This window comes from Rutidosis leptorrhynchoides, chromosome 10 (genome assembly GCF_046630445.1).
Source record: "Rutidosis leptorrhynchoides isolate AG116_Rl617_1_P2 chromosome 10, CSIRO_AGI_Rlap_v1, whole genome shotgun sequence".
Taxonomy (NCBI): Eukaryota; Viridiplantae; Streptophyta; class Magnoliopsida; order Asterales; family Asteraceae; genus Rutidosis; species Rutidosis leptorrhynchoides.
The window spans coordinates 16,503,102-16,523,462 of NC_092342.1; the positions used below are offsets into that span (position 1 = coordinate 16,503,102).

Genomic DNA, 20,361 nt, shown 5'->3' on the forward strand with positions numbered 1-20,361 from the left:
CCATACACCCTAAACACTAAACCCTATACACTAAACTCTAAACCCTAAACCCTATATCTAAACCCTAAACCCTAAATCAACCCTTAACCTTACACACTAAACCTTAAACCTTAAACACTATACCCTAACCCCTAGACGATAAATTCTAAAATTTAAACCTTAAACCCTAAACTCTAAAACCTATGCCCTATAAACTAAACCCTATACACTAAACCCTAAATCTTAAACCATATATGTAAACCGTAAATTATAAACCATAAAATTCTAAACCCTATACCATAAATTCTAAAAACTAATCCTTAAACTCTAAATCTTAAACTCTAAACTCTAAACCCTAAATCCTTAACCCAAAACCCTAAACACTAAACCCTATACACTAAATCCTAAACCCTAAACCCTAAAGCATATATTCTAAAATATTAACCTTAAACCCTAATTCCTAAATAAACCATAAACCGTATACCCTAAATAGCAATTCCTTAACTTTAAACCATTAACTCTCAACGTGAATCCTTTTTATCCATTAAGCATATATTAGTCGTCAAGACCCTTCGCTGCGACTTCATCAATGACATGCGTATTAATTTCAAGGCCACTGTGATATGAAGCTATGCTCTTTAAACCAACCACTTTGGGGAGACATATGTAGATGCTTTGACAGAAAGGAACCAACATACTATTATTACCTTTGTATCAACAAAAAGCTAAACTATAATTTCTGAAAGAAGACAAAAGGATACGAGTTGAATCTATCTAAGAATACTTCTGTAAATCCTTATAATGTCCACTGCATACTAAGTTTTATTTCCTGAAATATATTAAAGAGGGGTAGCAAGTTTGGGTGTGGATAAAAACCTTATGACAAATGATTTAAGAGGTTGAGTGCAATAAATTTAACCTTGGCAAATTTTGACCCTTTCAAATGTTTAGCCAACTTTTATTAAAGTTGTTTTAGAGTGAATACAACCAAAAACTACTCATTTATATGTTATTAGTAACAAAACAATTCCACCAAGGATCAAGACTGTTTAGCCAACTTTTATTAAAGTTGTTTTAGAGTGAATACAACCAAAAACAACTCATTTATATGTTATTACTAACAAACGGTAACAATTCCACTAAGGATCAAGCGATTGAAGCTTGATTGACCTCATTCTTGTTTTTCCATTGCATGTAAACACCACAAGCAGATCTGAATAACCAAAGGAATCCAATGGAGCTAAATTGGTTCCCTAAATGATTTCTACAACATGCACTCATCCTTCACATTGCGCTTCGATACCAAGATTGTGCCCTGCCAAAAATTAGTTGACGTATCTTCATCATCATTATATTCATTCATAGAAGTATATGTGTGTTCATTTTTGTATATCTATATGTGCATACACACACAGCTTACATTATCTAAAGAAATAGTTTATTACATTCCACCACCACTGACTGGACTGGACCATCATTTGTCTAATTCACATTTTATTTTATTATCATCTAAAATAAAAGTGCATACATACCTTCAAATTTTCCTGCTCCTCCTTTCGTGTTCACTCTGATGCAATAGCACACAAGAAGTGTTAATGAACATGTAAAGAGTTTTAAAGAATAATCAGACTTAATAATCATACCCAAACATAACTGGCAATTGAGAAACTCAAGACTAACTATATAGTAAGAAATTATCATAAGGATCAAAGTCCTTTGATGCCAATCTAAACGAATTTTCTTCGATCTCTTGTTTATCCATTTAAAGCTTCGAATTTGAATCTCATTAAGTGTAAGAGGCCCATTGATGTCATGCTTCCCAAAAAGGTTATTATTCACATTTCTCCAAATTGTATATCCACTAATGCACTCGTCGACTTGCCAAATTTGCTTACCTTGAGGAGATTTGACATCATTTGGACAAGTTAACCGAAAACGCCAGATTCTCACCTGAAGTTTTAACAAGTAAAAGACATTTAGAGAAGAGATACATCCCTATTAGAGAACTTTCGAATTTTACCAGTCATAGCCACATTGTTCTGTACAAAAGCAATGCACCATCCACGATGCCTAAAGCCCTGTTTCTGGAATTTTGGTTACCAAAACCAGTCTTCTCCATAAATATTTTAAAAACATATATATTTTAAAGATAAATTATTTAAAAATAATGTGGTATTAGTTTAAATAAATATATAGGTTTTTAATAATGTTTTCTATAATTGGCTGAACCTTTTGGACTTGGACCCTTTGACCCACCCTGTTTGACACATCTAACATCACATTATTCGAAAGGGTGAAATGAAGTTACCTTGTCTAAGACTTCTACTGCGGTTGCATACGTGATATTTTCAAATGGTGTTGACGCCATTGAATGAAGGAAATCGATAATGGTTTTGTCAACTCTTTTCGAAAGAAAGTAAAGATTCTCATAGCAATTTTCTGTAACCCAATCGGATACAAACTTCAAAAAAAGTCTTCAGCACAATTCATCACATCCTGAAAACACGCACACACAAAACAGTTTAAACAATAATTTAACATGAAAATGGAGAATATCAAGAATGTTCAAGTAATAAGAATTATATATAATATAACCTCGACTTCTGAGAATGCTATCTCAGTTTCAATCATTCATTTTTCTGCTAAATGTTTCTTCGATTCCGATTTATCTGCTTGAAACCATGGACCAAATGCGTATACATTTCCAAGAGCTGGCGCACAGCTTTCAAGATGAAGACTACCAGAGCTAGTAAGAAAGGCCTGGTTAGTAAAGAACTCGTCGCCTGTCTTGTACTTTTCAGACTTTGACTTTGATTTTGACTTTGATTTTGATTTTGACTTTGACTTTGACCTTGCTATTAGTTCTGCAGCCAATTTATTCGTTTTATGAAGATCTTGAACAGCTGCATCAAGTGCTTCTCTATTACTGTCACTTCTTTTAAGTTCTTCAACTTTCTTGGCTTTTTCAGCAATTGAAAGTTTTATAGTTTCGAGACTAATGTTAGCTGTATCAACCATTGAAACGGGCTCTTCTCTTTTTGATTCGTTAGCAGAAAAGTTTGATGTCGAAACTTGGAAGACATCCGAATATCCTTCGGTACTGGTGGCAGTTATAATCCGCACTTCGACATGAACAAACCCGTGTTTTTGGAAGAAGGTATGACTGGCTTGATTCAATGCGTTACGTACCTTCATAATAGATGCCACCTACGAAAGAAGAAAACCGATTGTCGTGTCTAATGTGACTGGTGAGGTGGCAATTTTGACCCAAACAAAAAACACGTCAACATGGGTCTCTAATGGGTACTACATAAAGAGAGCCAAAGAGGATACGTTTCAAAAGGGCCGAAAGTCGTCTAAAGTGTATATTAATGCAAATTACCTCATTAATCATTATATTAGAAGATAATTTTTTTTTTTTTCAAATCTAATAATTTTAGTAATCGCATTCTAAACATTAACTAGATATAAATGAAAACTGCTTTAAAGGTAACAAGTCGAAACTCATCCCTATTGTATTTTTAATGCATAAAATGCCATAAATTTTTTATACAAAAAGATTACACGTGCATTGAAATCAGATTTATAAGCATACTTTACAAATTATTTTATGGTAACAAAATTCATTCATGTAGAGGTCCAGGTCAACGCGACCCATACTTATCAATTTTGACCTAAACCCATTTTTAACCTGTTACCATCCCCGACCAACCCATTCTGCCACCTCTAAATTGATAAAAAGATAAATATGCAAAAGATAAGATGAGAAGGTTTTTACAATGGTTGTTCGAGGTCTAAAATGAGCACAATCTCTCAATCTTGACAAAGGCAAACTCTTCTTTGATAACGGGTAGGTCTCTTGATCAACTATCCCAATATGCAATAATTTCTCCGCTTTAAGCTCGATGGCATGCTTCCCTTATATTGAAGGCTTCTGCAAAATACCTTCAGCTAATATACAGGTTCCCGTAGGCATGAGTTGAGCCAGAGGAGCTATCGAAGATTCCACTATGACCTACAATAAATAATGTTGTCATGAAACTTGCACAAATTAAAATCAAAATATTACAAAACAAACAAACAAAATAGATGTCATTTACGGTTTACCTGAAGGCTGATCACGGAAGAACCGTCACTAATTTGTACGATTGAAACCGAAGGGGTAAGTGGTTTTGGTGAGACTGATTTGAGTTTCTCCTTGGTATGAGGAGTATTGTGCCCACCAAAAACTTTAAAAACACTTCGAAGAAACATAATTTGTGATTGAAAAACTTCGACACATTTTACATCTTTACCCCCGGAAACATACTTTGTATCGCCTCCTGTTAGTGGGTGTGATCTTGGTGGTGGATCTATCCTCATTTCTCTTGAAGACTTAGGCTCTGTTCCAGAGTTTATTAATAAGAGAAATGAAATGAAGTGAAAGGGAATGAAAGGGAGGGGATTGGGATCTTTCCAATTTGGAAGGAAGTGTAGAAGAGAAAATTAGGCATAATAATCACTTCCCTTCCTTTCCCTTCATTCCAACACAAAACTCTGGAACACCAATTCGTATTATTTTCCTTCCATCTCATTTCTTTTCTCTCCAAAATAAGACTCTGGAACAAAGCCTTAGGGTCTATTCAAGAGTGTAATTTTGGAGAGAAAGGAGATGAAAGGGAAAGAAGAAATTGATGTTTCAGAGTTTAATTTGAGAGAGAAAGGAAATGAAAGGGAAGGAGAATTCAGTGTATTTTTCCTGTCATCTCTTCCTTCTAAATTTGAAGGATTCACAATCCTTCCCCTTCATTCCCCTTCATCTCATTTCAGTTCTTCTACACAAAATTTCTGAAACAGACCCTTAACCCATCCTCCAACCACAAAAGGTAATATACTAAAAAAACATAATGCTATAACTAAACTTCATAAAATAAATAAAAAAACGGTGACATAGCATATGAGTGCAAATTGCTACATCTATATAGTCTAATAAACCTCTAAAATGATAAAATCATCATTAAGCTAAATTACCCTTTACTTTTCATAATGATGATGTCATAATTATATATTAATTTAATTAAAAAAGTAATACAAAATCTTTTATAAAAGGAAATTTTAATTTCTCCTAAATTGTAATTATTTTTCTAAAAAAATTAAAAGACATTTATTATTAATAATAATAATAATTATTAATTATTATTAAAAATATAAATATAAATATTCAACTTTGAGCGAACTTTTCTTAGTCGGAATCCGTGGTTCCACGGGGCAATAAACTAAATGACTTTAACATTTACATTCACTTAATACCTAAAACATATCATTAAACTGTTTCATATAAACAAACTCGTGTTTTCACGGGTCATTTCACTAGTTAACTTTAACAACACATTAATGGATGCATAACAAGTATAGCATGGAATTTTCAGTTAATTTAATCTTTATAAAATGCTAATAAAAACCAAATGAGAAGTTTAAATGCGTATAAATATTGTCAACATCACAACAAAACCAATGATCATGTTGGATCACGATTTTTTTTTTTTTAAAAGGTGTAAAGATTCATAATATGCCATTGCTACTTCTATATTCGGTGATATCATATCATATTCATATTCATATTCAAGATGCAGTATATATCTTACCATATCAATCCAGAATATGTAAATTTATGATTTATTTTGCACCCGTATTTCCTTTTTTCTGTTTCAACCCCCGATTTCACACTGTTAATAAGAAACAATATGTGAAATCGTAAGCAACATATAATCAAAATCGAATTAACAGACAAAACTAAATCATAATTGAGAAAGGCTTTGAGTCGATATGAATTAAACCATGGTTAGTTTCAATTAGTACTAACTTAAGACAATTATTAAAAACAGAAAAGATTCGGTAAAAAATAATCAAAATTAGGGTTTTAGAAACAAAAATGAGAAAGAAAATTAAATTTTCAAAATTAGGGTTTTGAATAAAGAATATTGGTACCTTGAAACATCGCTTGAAGAACCGATCTTCATCATAGACCTTCAAAAGATAAATACTTCGATCGATCTTCGTCAAAATCGATCTTCGTCAATCGATTTGCAGTCATCATCCATCGGAGAAAGAAGAATCAAAAGGAAAATATATACAAATTTACATATTATAATGATACATTGATTCAGATTCAATCTATTGATTTGGTGTAATTTTATTTGATGATTCAATAGAAGTACTTAAAAAAACAATGAAACCATAACCTTCAATTCAACGGTGTTGATTATCGACTAAAAAAAGATCAAAAACCCAAAATTTTCATACTCATCGATCACTTCAAAACCAACCGCCACAACCAATCACTCGATGAAACCCACCGTCAAATATCTGATATTGGAAAGCTCTAAAATCGATCGTGAAACCATCAAACGATGGAGATGAAACCATGTAAGATCTGATGCTGGGAAACCCTTAAAAAAAAAAAACTGGGGAACAGACCCTAAATCGAGTGTGGAAGCTGTGCGTTGCATTTGTATATTTTAGATTATCCCGTGTTTTTTTTTAATTATTAGAAGAGGGTATTTTAGAGATGAGTAACAATTGATTTATTACCTAATTTTTTTAGGGGATAAGGTAATTTTTTATTCTAACGGTGATTAAGGGGGTTTTGAAAATATTATTACTTAATAAAAACTCTATACACATAGAGTGATATAGATATGGGGGATGATTCTCACACGCTGTTTTTTGATCCTCACACACCAATTTACTTGAACTCCTCCCTAATAATAGGGTAAAAGGGTGTGTGAGGATCAAAAAACAGTGTGTGAGAATCATCCCCCGATAGATATAGATACAGATATAAAAAATAAAGTTTTTTTTTTAAAATTGAATTTTAATAAACAGTATAATTATTATATTACATCATTATAATTATAATAATAATAATAAATAAACATATACTACGTACTAACTATGATGAATTTGGTTACTATTTATGAGGGTACATTGGTTACTATATATATATTTGATTGTTGGTATATAAAAGGCATGTTTGGCCGGGTAGTTTTCCAGGTTTGTTAGCGTCTAAAGTGTTCCAGGTTCTCGATCCCTGGTGAAGTTATGATATTTTTTTTTTATTTTTTATTCAGTACTAGGGGCCACCTGGAATGTTTAAGCTGTAGCTGTACACCTCTAGCTGCAATATATGTAGCTTCTTAGTCATCTGTATTACGGAGTAATTTTTTTTACTACAAACACGCACAGACTGTAAACCACTGATTATACACAGCCGTATACCATCTAGAAATTTTTCCAGGACTTGAACCCACAACCTCTTGGTTGATGGGTTACTCCTATACTGCTAGGCTAAAGGACCTTTAGTAGGCACCCGTATTATTAAGGTACAAAGTTAAAAACCAAGTGACTCACCATGCATTCCATTTCTCCGACAGAAAATAAGCCATCTTTTGTAACCTCTGTATATCGTAAAAAAGTAGCCATGAAGAATCTTAGACGCTACTATTAGAATTTTAAATGTAAACAAGATCACAAAAGATGTTTTTGAGTTGTTTGATAAATACAAACCATTTCGTTTCACTCCCAAGTGTTTCAATAAAGCATCTTCAATGTCTCGTGAACCACGAATCATACAAGGAGTTGTACCACAGACCAAAAGATGATATTTGCCAACCTAAAAAGTAGTTGCCCAACTCATAACCTCATAATTTCAGATAAAAAATAGGATGTTTAATATCGGAAAATGGATGTTTGCAACCTTACCTTTGCTCTATTAAACATGGAATAGAATGTTGCAACCTCGTACACACGAATTGGAGCAACTTCTATGACCTTTGCTACCTTCACATAAAACATAACACAGCATTAATGTAAATGAGCATAAGAAGTACAATGTATAAAACGAGATTCATGTTAATCAAACAGCATATACAACGGATAACCTATAACAATTCACAAGTTTGTACTGTAAACAACCTGCAAGATTTCTAGGTTTAGCTACCAGAAAATTTCCAAATAACATCTCAAATACTTATCATCCATTATGATACTAGAGTCTTCATGGGGCATGTAAGCAGCCACGCGATTTGAAAAGAAATAAAAGACATATATTGCATATACGCAGGCTGACTTATCGCATCCATTGCTGAAACTGGAAGCCATCCCCCATGTTGTTGTTGTGCAAGATCTAGCAGTGGAATAACTGCAGATTGCTTGTAATTAGTTGGATAATGAGACAAAATCTCCTTTACCTGTACGTAGCAAATAACACTCAAATTTCTTAAATTAATCAACTCAGCAGCATCAGTACATTAAAATAGCATTAAAACAGAACTTCATTAGTACTTGCTATATCTCATCACATTTAAGGCCGACTGCTAGGCAGTGATTGAATTCGCAAACAATAATACCTACAATTACCTATGAATAGTAAAATACGTATTATAGTCTTCTATGTTGCTCTTAATTCTTAATGTTCAGTACATCATATCTTTAACTCGAACATCAAAAAAATAGAAACATGCTAGTACTTGTGAGATCACTATAGTTGAGTGAACCGAATCAGATTAAATTAAAATATTACTAATAGTAAAACCCTAAACATTTTCATAAATTACATTAAATGAAAATGTTGAAGTTAAATTGCTAATACATTATTAACAAACAATACATAAAAAGTATGATTAAAGTAACCTTAGGTTTGTTAGAATCGTTGAATTCCCATGGAGCATCGGCTTTGTTATCAGGTGTATCAATATGCTGCACACAAGTAATGGTGATAGTAATAATAATTAATTAATAATAATAATCATAAAAAACATATTCAATTAAATTGTAATCACATATATACTACCAAACGAAGCAGGATCAATGAATTCAAATTGATGGCAGATACTTACATAGTTTAGGGCAGTGGATAACGATCGAGTAGACTGCGTAATAATAACACACACAAAAAAGTGGATTAAATTATGTATATATAAAAATGGATGCGGAGAATTAAATCAAATTGAATTGAATTGAATTGAATTAAATTAAGAACCTGAGAAGATTGGCCGAAAATTTGACGGATCTCGAGTAGACGTTTAGATGCGAGACGAGCTAACATTTTTTGGTGCTTGCAGAAGAAGAAGAAGATAAACAGTAAAGAAATGGAGAGCAAATTTTGATAATTTGGGGAAAATAGAGAGACTCGGAATGTAAGCGTGGTTAGCACAAGTCTAATTTAGGGTCCCCAGAATTGGCCTGGGGATACATTTTGGGTTGTTTTAATTTTTACTATTTTTTTTTTATAACTAAAATAAAAATAATAATAATAATAATAATTAATAATAATAATAATAATAATAATAATAATAATAATAATAACTATTGAAAGATACTTCATCGAATAATAAAGGATCTCAAAATTAAATATAACAATAACAATACCAACCATTGTAAGGTTTGAAATGAGTAAAACAACTAAAAGACTCAAAGAAAAACTAACTCAAATCGAGCCTTAACTGACGTGCATGCTAAGACAACAACTAATCAAACGAATACATCACTAACCATAAACTTAAACTAAAAGCCTAGAAGCTAAATGAATTAACAACAATCGATGACTCGCAACTAAAGCAACAAACAATCCCGAGATCAATTTTAATTGTAAGGTGTTTTTAAGATTTAATAAGGGCAAATTCCATTTAAAGGTAACTATCATACCCAATTTTTTTTATTCTATGTAATCTATTTCACTTTGTATCATTTAAAGGAGTACGTTATCAAAAGTTAATCAAAAAAGGGTATCATTAACTTTTGTTAACTTTCTCAGTTAAGTGTCAACTTTGCATAACATGTCAAGCCCCTTTATCGACCAACGTTTTTAATTCGCGAATTTGACGCATGTTTTCGACGCGCGATTCTGACACGCGTTTTCGACCAACATTTTTAACGCGCGTTTTCGAGGCGCGTTTTTCGGGGCGCGATTTGGACCCGCGTTTTTCGATGCGCGTTTTCGAGATGCGGTTTTGTAAAGACCCGTCCTAATCCATAAGAACGAATACAATAACATCTGATTACATCGCGAGGTATTTGACCTCTATATGATACATTTTACAAACATTGCATTCGTTTTAAAAGACAAACTTTCATTACATCGAAAATTGACAGGCATGCACACCATTTTATAACATCTATCTATAAATGACCTAATCTGTCATTTACTTAATCATAATCTTTACTGAACTCAACGACTTGAATGCAACGTCTTTTGAAATATGCCATGAATGATTCCAAGTAATATCTTTAAAATGAGCTAATGCACAGCGGAAGATTTCTTTGATACCTGAGAATAAACATGATTTAAAGTGTCAACCAAAAGGTTGGTGAGTTCATTAGTTTATCATAATCATTCATTTTCATCATTTTAATAGACCACAAGAATTTCATTTCTGTAGCGACCCCGACAAATCGTCAAGTGACGGCGTCGGCTACGTGGGTCCCATTACCTGATTATAAGTCTTTAAGATAACGTTTGACCAAAATATGTCGCCTTCATTTCAAAATAAAGATTGTTTCAAAGTTTACAAGAATTGTTCAACCAAAAGTTAAGTTACAACGTTATAGATACGATTGAAATCTAGGCGACACGGTTTAAAGTAAAGTCAAAAGACGCTCCATGAAATGCATGTATACTCGACATCGGATGCAAGTATCAAATAGTAAGCGGAAGCATGTTTCACATATCGTGCAAGACCTGAGAAAAACATATAAATCTGTCAACGAAAACGTTGGTGAAATCATAGGTTTAAGTAAGTAAGTACAAGTGAACCACAAGATTTGCATCAATGAAATAATAGTAATACATTCCAAAAGTTTGTTTCACGAGCACCCAATTATCAAAGCTTAACATTCCTTCCATTGTATACCCCATCACTTAGTGCTAGAACAAACACTGATTCTCGAAAATATATTTCATCCGTAGACGGTAGCGAACCGTCAAGGATGAGGGTTGTCAACCCATATGGCCATATAACATAAGTTCTCGCTTACACCCGGCAAGTGTAACTAATGATAATCGAATTGAGGATTTTTGTTCTAAACTCGTATGTAGAATGTTTGTTTTCCCGTTCTTGTGTTCACTTAGTTCAAAAGAATCGTTTATGTTTTCTCATCCCAAATATAAGTTCAAAAAGAGTAAAAGTGGGACTATGATCTCACCTTTGATTGCAAGAGTAAATAAGTACTTCAACAAGTAACGTGCGTAAAGAACAACGCTAGTCTCGACCTAAACAAATAGGTTGTATCAATAACGGTAGTCACGAAGGGTCAAAGTTGTTCAATTAGTCCTATGGCTCGACACGACTCGATTATGTAGCATGTGAAGCAAATTGTCAAGTTTCATGCAAGATACAAGTATAAAAGCATGTTAGGAAGATTGCATGCGAATTGGAAGTCTAAAACATGGCAAACATTTCACGTGAAACGGACATTGGAGACAGAAGCTGGGCACGGCTTATGCCGCGCCGCGGCCAGGCCTGTCGCGCCGCGACAATGGCCGTGGCCTGGTCCCAGGCCTGTTTCACTTGTTCAAGACTTGGTCAATTTTCAAACAAACGCAAAACTCAAACCGTAAACAACTAGAAGACGTATCTTATACCGTTGGAAAGCTCTTTTGACAAGGAACACAACTAAACATGTTTCACCAAACAAAAACATCATTTATAATAGCCGAAAACTCATCAAGTGATCATTAAACGTTCATTTTTAAGGTTTCAAGTTCTTCAAATGCAATTTGAGTTTCGGGAAACCAATTCACACATATAATATGCCGTTTTGAAGGTAATGAAACATACATTACAACTAAACACTAATAATTAACATTCCATGGCATTCAAGCATCCAAAAATTCATGTCAAGAACTATCAAACCCTAGTCAAACATCTCAAAATCAATAATCATGTTTTTGGAGTTTCCTTAATCAACCTATACATCAAAATGAAGCTAATGATACTAGTAACACTTTTAAAACATGCACTTTAACAATCTAACAACATATGATCATCCAAAATTCAAGAACAACACACCAAAATTCAAGTTCATGCTAGTTACACTAAAACAACGAGATCGAGCATATAAATCATATATTCATGTTAGACTTGAGCCATAGACACTAATTAACACTTTTATAAGTTAAAAACATCAAGAACACAAAATCTAGTGATTTTAGAAAGTTACCCAAATGAGATGAAGTTGGTACCAAAATGAAGAGGATGAAGAGAGGATCACGAATATGTAATTTGTTTTGTTGCTAGCTCCCTAAACCGAATTTAGATGATGATTTTGTGTTTGAGGTTTTGAGAGAATAAAAATGGAAGTAATGAAATGGGGAGGTTGGAATGAATGGAGGAGGGTGAAGGTTGACTAGTTGACCTAGTCATCTCTTTGCCCTCTTGGCAAGTTTAGTCCCTTAAGTTTCAAAGCGGGTGCGGGAATTAACCAAACGAATATTTTAAAAACGCTCAAGTAAACGAGTTATGTTATAATTAAATAACGAGAATATTATGAACGTTCGTCAACGGAAACTACGAATTTAAATAACAAAGGATATTATTTAAAAAAAAGACAGTGTTAAAAATAAATTTAACGGAAAAACGCGGGATGTTACATTACCTACACCTTAAAAGAAATTTCGTCCCGAAATTTAGTTGGAAGTAGTAGTCGTTGTTTCTTCCTCGAGATCTTGCGTTGTCGGTTCTACGAATAAGTGAAGGTACGTTCTTGAGGGTTCTCATGAATTTGGATAGTCAGGGTTTTACGTTGCATTAAGGTTCGATTTTTACGATCTCCGGTTTCAACTGGTTTTCCTATGAAGAGAAGTTTGTCATCGATAGTTGATGTATCCAGCAGGATTGCACGTTCCTGTTCCGCAGGACACGTTTCTAAGTTTGTTACACGAAATGTAGGGTAAACGGAAACTTAATTGAGTCGGAAGTTCTAAACGGTAGGGAGCGGTTCCAATACGCCCCAAGGTTTCAAAAGGGTTAACATGTCGCGGGTTTAACTTTCCCTGATTCCCGAAACGGATTACACCCTTCCAAGGTGCGGGTTCTCAATATTACGCGGTTACACACTGGGATTTGTGAGGTTCTCCTCTAAGTTTGGTATAACTCTTCTGGCGACAATGGGTTGTCTCGAGCCCTTCTCGGACTTGAACGATCTCAATTGTTGTTTCTTGATGGAGTTCAGATTTCGGTGGTTGATGCTTTGGATAAATGAACAGGGGTATGACATTAGCGGTCATATAAGGTTTCGAAAAGTGCGCGTGAACACACGAGTGGTAACTACTGTAGTAAGAGTGATCTACTAAAGGTGACAATACGAGTTTGTGAGATGTCTTTCCAAGACGTAAATCGTTCGTTTGCTCGGTTCGTCAGTTTGTGGGTGGTACGCGGTACTCATGTCTAAGCAGGTTCCCAAGGTTTCTTGTAAAACTAGAAGTGAAACGAGTATTTCGATACAGAATAATTGACAAAGATACACCGTGTTGGAATAGAATCTCTTAAGATACGTTTGAACAAGTTAGTTAGGGTTCGAAAAATGTTCGTTAGGACTATTCACCCTCGTGGCGAATACTTATGTAATATGAGGAGTTTCTCTATCCATGGAGAAATGTTACAAGGAGTTTCTTTAAACGGAAATGCGAACGGTAAAGATAGTAGTGAAATGAGGACTTAGAATAGGATGAGTTTACATCTCGAGGTTGCTATAACGTGCCTCTAGTTGTCAAAAGTTGAAGTCTGAAAGAGAAACGAGGTAGTACACGTAGTTGTATAGTTCGGGGTTGAATAATAGTTGACCGATTATCAGAAACACAAGGGCGTTAAGTCAAAGAAGAGTGAAGTATCGTTGGATTGTGTGTTATCTTACTTTCCAGTAATATCAGACGGTAACGGTGAAATAACAGAGGTATGTAGTGTGGTACGTGATGACAAGAATATTGATCGGATCCACAATTTAATATTCGAATTCTTCGTGCAAAATAACGAATTTCCGTCCCGTTGATTTCGAGTCGAGGGAGTATGCCTTTCGGCGTCCAAGTAGAAATATTTCCATATTTGAGTCCCATCTGGTGTTGTACGAATTTAGCTAGAAATGTTGGTGTGAAGAATCACGCTCAAGGTTCGATCGCGGAGAGATTAAAGTCGTGTAATACGAGAAAAGTCAGAAATGAATCTTCGGTAGCAACCGGTGAGATCTAAGATTTTTACGAATACAAGTCTGAGTTGGGAGAGTTTCCTGATTACATGTGGCTTGATTTCGAGATTGATTGTAATGCCTTGACCATTAACTTCATGGTCTAGAAAATTGGACTTCGTTCAACAGAAATTCTCACTCGGAGAATTTGGTATAAAGTTGCTCTTTTCTCATAAGTTCGAGCGTAAGATGGTGATGTTGTTCGTTTTCCTTCTTTACTTAAATAAGTTAAGATGTCATCTATAAATACGATAACAGATTAGTCTATATGAATTTGCATACGCGGTTCAAGAGGTTTATGGATACGGGCGAGCCCTAAATAAATCAAGCGGTACTAAGAGAGATTTACAACTAACGTTGCGAGTTCGGAAAAATGGCTTAGGAGACATCGTCTCCCTTAACCCCCAATTGGTGATAACCGGAACGGAGGTCGATTTGGAATACACACGAGTTTTACGCAAATAATCATGAGGTCATGGATACGAGGAAGAGGGTATCGGTTTCCAACCGAAAATTACTCAGTCCACAATAATCTATACAAGATGATGGGGAAACATTTTTTTTTTTTTTTTTTTTTTTTTTTTTTAACGAATAGGTTCCGAGCTCCCTAGTTCTATAGGTGTCAAGTCAAAAGTCTTAACGTATTTCCTCCAATAAAATTTATAGGCACACAATATTTTTCCGTCGGTCACTTAAATCGTCTAAGTAGTATCTGGGGGAAAGAGGTGGAATATAAAGAGCATGAGTCAAATCCTTGGTTATAAAACGTCTAGCGGTAATCGAATCGAACAAGTATGAAATATACGGTTTGTTGTGAAGAAACGTACCCGTTACTAGTCCATCGTCGTTCCGGGCATCCTTGGTGTCGATGTCGAAGGTTCAACGGCGTGCGTTGGGGTTGATTTTCTTATTTGGGCACACATTCCTAAAATGACCCAGTTGGCCACATTCGAAGCAAGCACCCGTTCTGTGTGCGTTGGGCATCTTTCGAGCGACGGGTCCTTGGCGCCGGTGGCGAAACCTGCCACATCCTTCAAAGTGATGTTTGTGGCATTCATCACAAAAAGGCAGTTTTCCGGCATAGCCTTTCTTGTCGTTGGAGGTAAAAGGCTTCTTGGCGGGGTTGTTGTTATTGTTGTGGTTGCTTGATTGAGAGGCTTCCCATGTTCTTTTGTTGTTACTCGGGTGGTTCTCGACCATTGGTGCCGGTGCTTCCATTTCATTCACCGTTTCTAAGGCTTGGCGGGCCATTGTTAAAGCCTCTTGTAGGTTAGTGGGTTGAGATGTCATTACCTTGTGTTGAATGCTCTTAGGGAGGCCATCCATGTAAAGTTCGACTCTTAGGGATTCGGGAGTCATGAGAATTGGACACATCGAGACTAGTTCGGTAAACCGTTGATTATAAGCCTTGAGGTCATTTCCGGCCGTTTTTAAATTCCTTAGACCCTGTTCGAGCCTTCGAGTCTCGTCGCGCGGGAAGTATTCGGTGATCATTCTTTCTCTTAATTCGGTCCAAGAGAGTGTGTGGGCTTCATCGCTTCCCACTAATTGTACATACGTGTTCCACCATGAGAGAGCAATACCGGTGAAAGTGAGGGTGGAAAACTTGACCTTATCTTGGTCTCGACAACCGCTTGTGTTAAAAACGGTCTCCATTTGTTCAAACCATCGGGTGAGAGTAACCGGTCCCCCGGTTCCATCGAAAGTGGGAGGATTGTACTTCATGAAGTTCTTGTAGGAGCAACCTTCGATTGAATTACCGGCTCCATGATTGTTGTTGTTAGAAAAGTGATCGGCCACGGCCGTACCCACGGCGGTGGTTATCATTCGTTGAAGAGCTTGTTCTAGAGTTTCGAGAGGAGTATTTTGTTGACCTTGGTGAGCCATTGTTCCTTCATGAGACAAGAATATCGTTGGTTAGTATTTTCAACAATACTAACCGTGGCATGGAATAAGGATAGAGAGAAAATTTTCCTTGACTCGCCTTAAATTCTCTATGTCATAATGTCGGAACGTCCATGTGAATCACCGTAATATAATCCCGGAAATTATATTACCCTGATTCTCATGTGCATTTAACATTACTTCATAAAGTCAAGGTGGCGCATCAACAAAATTTATCAACGTAAGATCAAGATCGAATACGAGTTAGATATGATAGAAGAGTTCGAGTATAAATGCACAATTAGTCAAATAATTCCTACTTCAGTCTATATGCCGGTTGTAGTCTAGATTCACCTATGTACCCTATGACTCGGGGTGAACACAAATGAACTCTAAATCCCTACAACCAAGGCTCTGATACCACCTGTAGCGACCCCGACAAATCGTCAAGTGACGGCGTCGGCTACGTGGGTCCCATTACCTGATTATAAGTCTTTAAGATAACGTTTGACCAAAATATGTCGCCTTCATTTCAAAATAAAGATTGTTTCAAAGTTTACAAGAATTGTTCAACCAAAAGTTAAGTTACAACGTTATAGATACGATTGAAATCTAGGCGACACGGTTTAAAGTAAAGTCAAAAGACGCTCCATGAAATGCATGTATACTCGACATCGGATGCAAGTATCAAATAGTAAGCGGAAGCATGTTTCACATATCGTGCAAGACCTGAGAAAAACATATAAATCTGTCAACGAAAACGTTGGTGAAATCATAGGTTTAAGTAAGTAAGTACAAGTGAACCACAAGATTTGCATCAATGAAATAATAGTAATACATTCCAAAAGTTTGTTTCACGAGCACCCAATTATCAAAGCTTAACATTCCTTCCATTGTATACCCCATCACTTAGTGCTAGAACAAACACTGATTCTCGAAAATATATTTCATCCGTAGACGGTAGCGAACCGTCAAGGATGAGGGTTGTCAACCCATATGGCCATATAACATAAGTTCTCGCTTACACCCGGCAAGTGTAACTAATGATAATCGAATTGAGGATTTTTGTTCTAAACTCGTATGTAGAATGTTTGTTTTCCCGTTCTTGTGTTCACTTAGTTCAAAAGAATCGTTTATGTTTTCTCATCCCAAATATAAGTTCAAAAAGAGTAAAAGTGGGACTATGATCTCACCTTTGATTGCAAGAGTAAATAAGTACTTCAACAAGTAACGTGCGTAAAGAACAACGCTAGTCTCGACCTAAACAAATAGGTTGTATCAATAACGGTAGTCATGAAGGGTCAAAGTTGTTCAATTAGTCCTATGGCTCGACACGACTCGATTATGTAGCATGTGAAGCAAATTGTCAAGTTTCATGCAAGATACAAGTATAAAAGCATGTTAGGAAGATTGCATGCGAATTGGAAGTCTAAAACATGGCAAACATTTCACGTGAAACGGACATTGGAGACAGAAGCTGGGCACGGCTTATGCCGCGCCGCGGCCAGGCCTGTCGCGCCGCGACAATGGCCGTGGCCTGGTCCCAGGCCTGTTTCACTTGTTCAAGACTTGGTCAATTTTCAAACAAACGCAAAACTCAAACCGTAAACAACTAGAAGACGTATCTTATACCGTTGGAAAGCTCTTTTGACAAGGAACACAACTAAACATGTTTCACCAAACAAAAACATCATTTATAATAGCCGAAAACTCATCAAGTGATCATTAAACGTTCATTTTTAAGGTTTCAAGTTCTTCAAATGCAATTTGAGTTTCGGGAAACCAATTCACACATATAATATGCCGTTTTGAAGGTAATGAAACATACATTACAACTAAACACTAATAATTAACATTCCATGGCATTCAAGCATCCAAAAATTCATGTCAAGAACTATCAAACCCTAGTCAAACATCTCAAAATCAATAATCATGTTTTTGGAGTTTCCTTAATCAACCTATACATCAAAATGAAGCTAATGATACTAGTAACACTTTTAAAACATGCACTTTAACAATCTAACAACATATGATCATCCAAAATTCAAGAACAACACACCAAAATTCAAGTTCATGCTAGTTACACTAAAACAACGAGATCGAGCATATAAATCATATATTCATGTTAGACTTGAGCCATAGACACTAATTAACACTTTTATAAGTTAAAAACATCAAGAACACAAAATCTAGTGATTTTAGAAAGTTACCCAAATGAGATGAAGTTGGTACCAAAATGAAGAGGATGAAGAGAGGATCACGAATATGTAATTTGTTTTGTTGCTAGCTCCCTAAACCGAATTTAGATAATGATTTTGTGTTTGAGGTTTTGAGAGAATAAAAATGGAAGTAATGAAATGGGGAGGTTGGAATGAATGGAGGAGGGTGAAGGTTGACTAGTTGACCTAGTCATCTCTTTGCCCTCTTGGCAAGTTTAGTCCCTTAAGTTTCAAAGCGGGTGCGGGAATTAACCAAACGAATATTTTAAAAACGCTCAAGTAAACGAGTTATGTTATAATTAAATAACGAGAATATTATGAACGTTCGTCAACGGAAACTACGAATTTAAATAACAAAGGATATTATTTAAAAAAAAAGACAGTGTTAAAAATAAATTTAACGGAAAAACGCGGGATGTTACAATTTCCAGTTCTCATAAATATACGTCCCATGCATAGAGACAAAAATCATTCATATGGTGAACACCTGGTAACCGACATTAACAAGATGCATATAAGAATATCTCCTATCATTCCGGGAAATCCTTCGAACATGATAAAAACAACATCGAAGTACTAAAGCATCCGATACTTTGGATGGGGTTCGTTAGGCCCAATAGATCTATCTTTAGGATTCGCGTCAATTAGTAGATCGGTTTACTAATTCTTAGGTTACCAAGCAAAAGAGGCATATTCGGCTTCGATCATTCAACCATATAATGTAATTTTAATTACTTGTGTCTATTTTGTAAAACAGTTATAAAAGCAGCGCATGCATTCTCAGTCCCAAAATTATATATTGTAAAAGCATTTAAAAAGGGAGTAAATGAAACTCATCATACTGTATTTCGTAGTAAAAATACATATAACGTCATTGAACAAGTGCAAGGTTGGCCTCGGATTCACGAACCTAAATTAATTATATATATATATATATATATATATATATATATATATATATATATATATATATATATATATATGTGTGTGTGTGTGTGTGTGTGTGTGTGTGTGTGTGTTGGTCAATATTTGTCAAACAAATTAGGTCAAGTCATAGTGTATTACAATCCTAATGCTCGAGACTAACTCAACAGTATAGTAACATGTTATATTACTCATGCTCAATTAAGATTCTAGTAAAAGGTGAAGTGTGAAACAACGTAACACAAATGGTTTCATAATCATAAAATAGTATTTTAGTTTTTAGAGAAAGTCAACACAAAAAGCTAACTGAAAAGTTAACGGGAAAAGTCAGAGTTCAAAGTCAAAAGTCAAAGGTTAAAGTCAAAAGTCAAAGGTCAAAGTAAGAATGAGGTCACATGCAAATATACAATATCTTATACAAAAATGATTTTCGGTCAAACATGACTAAACGGGCCACTTCAGTGATTTTTAGAAAAATTATTGGATCTCCGATTGATAAACGGCCAAAGATAAAAGTTACACATTACCAAAAAGATTAAGCATAAATGTTACAGAAGTAAACCAAACCTAGACAACTCGTAGTTGCCAACGCAGTTTCGGCGTTTCAAAGTTAATTTTTCAGCTTTAATAAATTTACAAAAGTGACCGAGTAGCCTACTTTGGAGATTTTTAGAAAATTCCTCGAAACTCGATACAATTAATTTCGTGCAACAAAACAAATTGAGTATCGGGGTAAAAGACAAAAGACTTGATTTTTATGTGCGTAAAGTTGATAAACAACCAAATTTGTCAAATATTGAGTCTTTTTGTCAAATCGAGGTCATGAAATTATGCGACGAATTTGAGTTGAAAGCTTTATTGGCAGTTGACACTTCGGATGTTGATGAAATTGATGATTTTGATCTTGACAATGAGTTTGAAATGTTTATGGAATCTTGTGATGAATACGATTTTAAAAAAGCTTGTGAAAACATTGTTGATGGGAAAGTTTGTGAAAATGCTTTAAGTAACCCCACAATGGTCAAGGAAGTAAAGTTTGACCTAATTGTGGGTGATGTTGTTGGTCAAAAGGTCTTTTTGAACCCAATTGTGGGGGCTATGGTTGAGAAGGTGGTTAAACCCACACAAGTGAAATGTC

The 20,361-nt window shown here is 35.1% G+C and overlaps 1 protein-coding gene and 1 pseudogene across 1 annotated transcript; both read right to left on the minus strand.

Moving 5' to 3' along the window:
- Nucleotides 1-1,015: 1,015 nt before the first annotated feature.
- Nucleotides 1,016-6,518, minus strand: LOC139871719 (asparagine--tRNA ligase, cytoplasmic 2-like; annotated as a pseudogene).
- Nucleotides 6,519-9,140, minus strand: LOC139871720 (NADH dehydrogenase [ubiquinone] flavoprotein 2, mitochondrial-like). Its single transcript, XM_071859454.1, has 7 exons — nucleotides 8,999-9,140; nucleotides 8,856-8,888; nucleotides 8,650-8,715; nucleotides 8,091-8,207; nucleotides 7,720-7,797; nucleotides 7,525-7,630; nucleotides 6,519-7,415 (listed from the first exon to the last, which is right to left on the minus strand). The coding sequence occupies exons 1-7, from the start codon at nucleotides 9,062-9,064 to the stop codon at nucleotides 7,336-7,338; spliced, it is 546 nt and encodes a 181-aa protein (XP_071715555.1). The 5' UTR covers nucleotides 9,065-9,140; the 3' UTR covers nucleotides 6,519-7,335.
- Nucleotides 9,141-20,361: the final 11,221 nt, after the last annotated feature.

Excerpts from the sequence above, each read along its gene's own strand:
- LOC139871720 (XM_071859454.1), bottom strand. The coding sequence starts at position 9,064 with ATGTTAGCTCGTCTCGCATCTAAACGTCTACTCGAGATCCGTCAAATT. Across the intron at positions 8,716-8,855 it reads TATCCACTGCCCTAAACTAT|CATATTGATACACCTGATAA; the intron begins GTAAGTATCTGC and ends ACTTGTGTGCAG. Across the intron at positions 7,416-7,524 it reads CTTGGGAGTGAAACGAAATG|AGGTTACAAAAGATGGCTTA; the intron begins GTTTGTATTTAT and ends TACGATATACAG.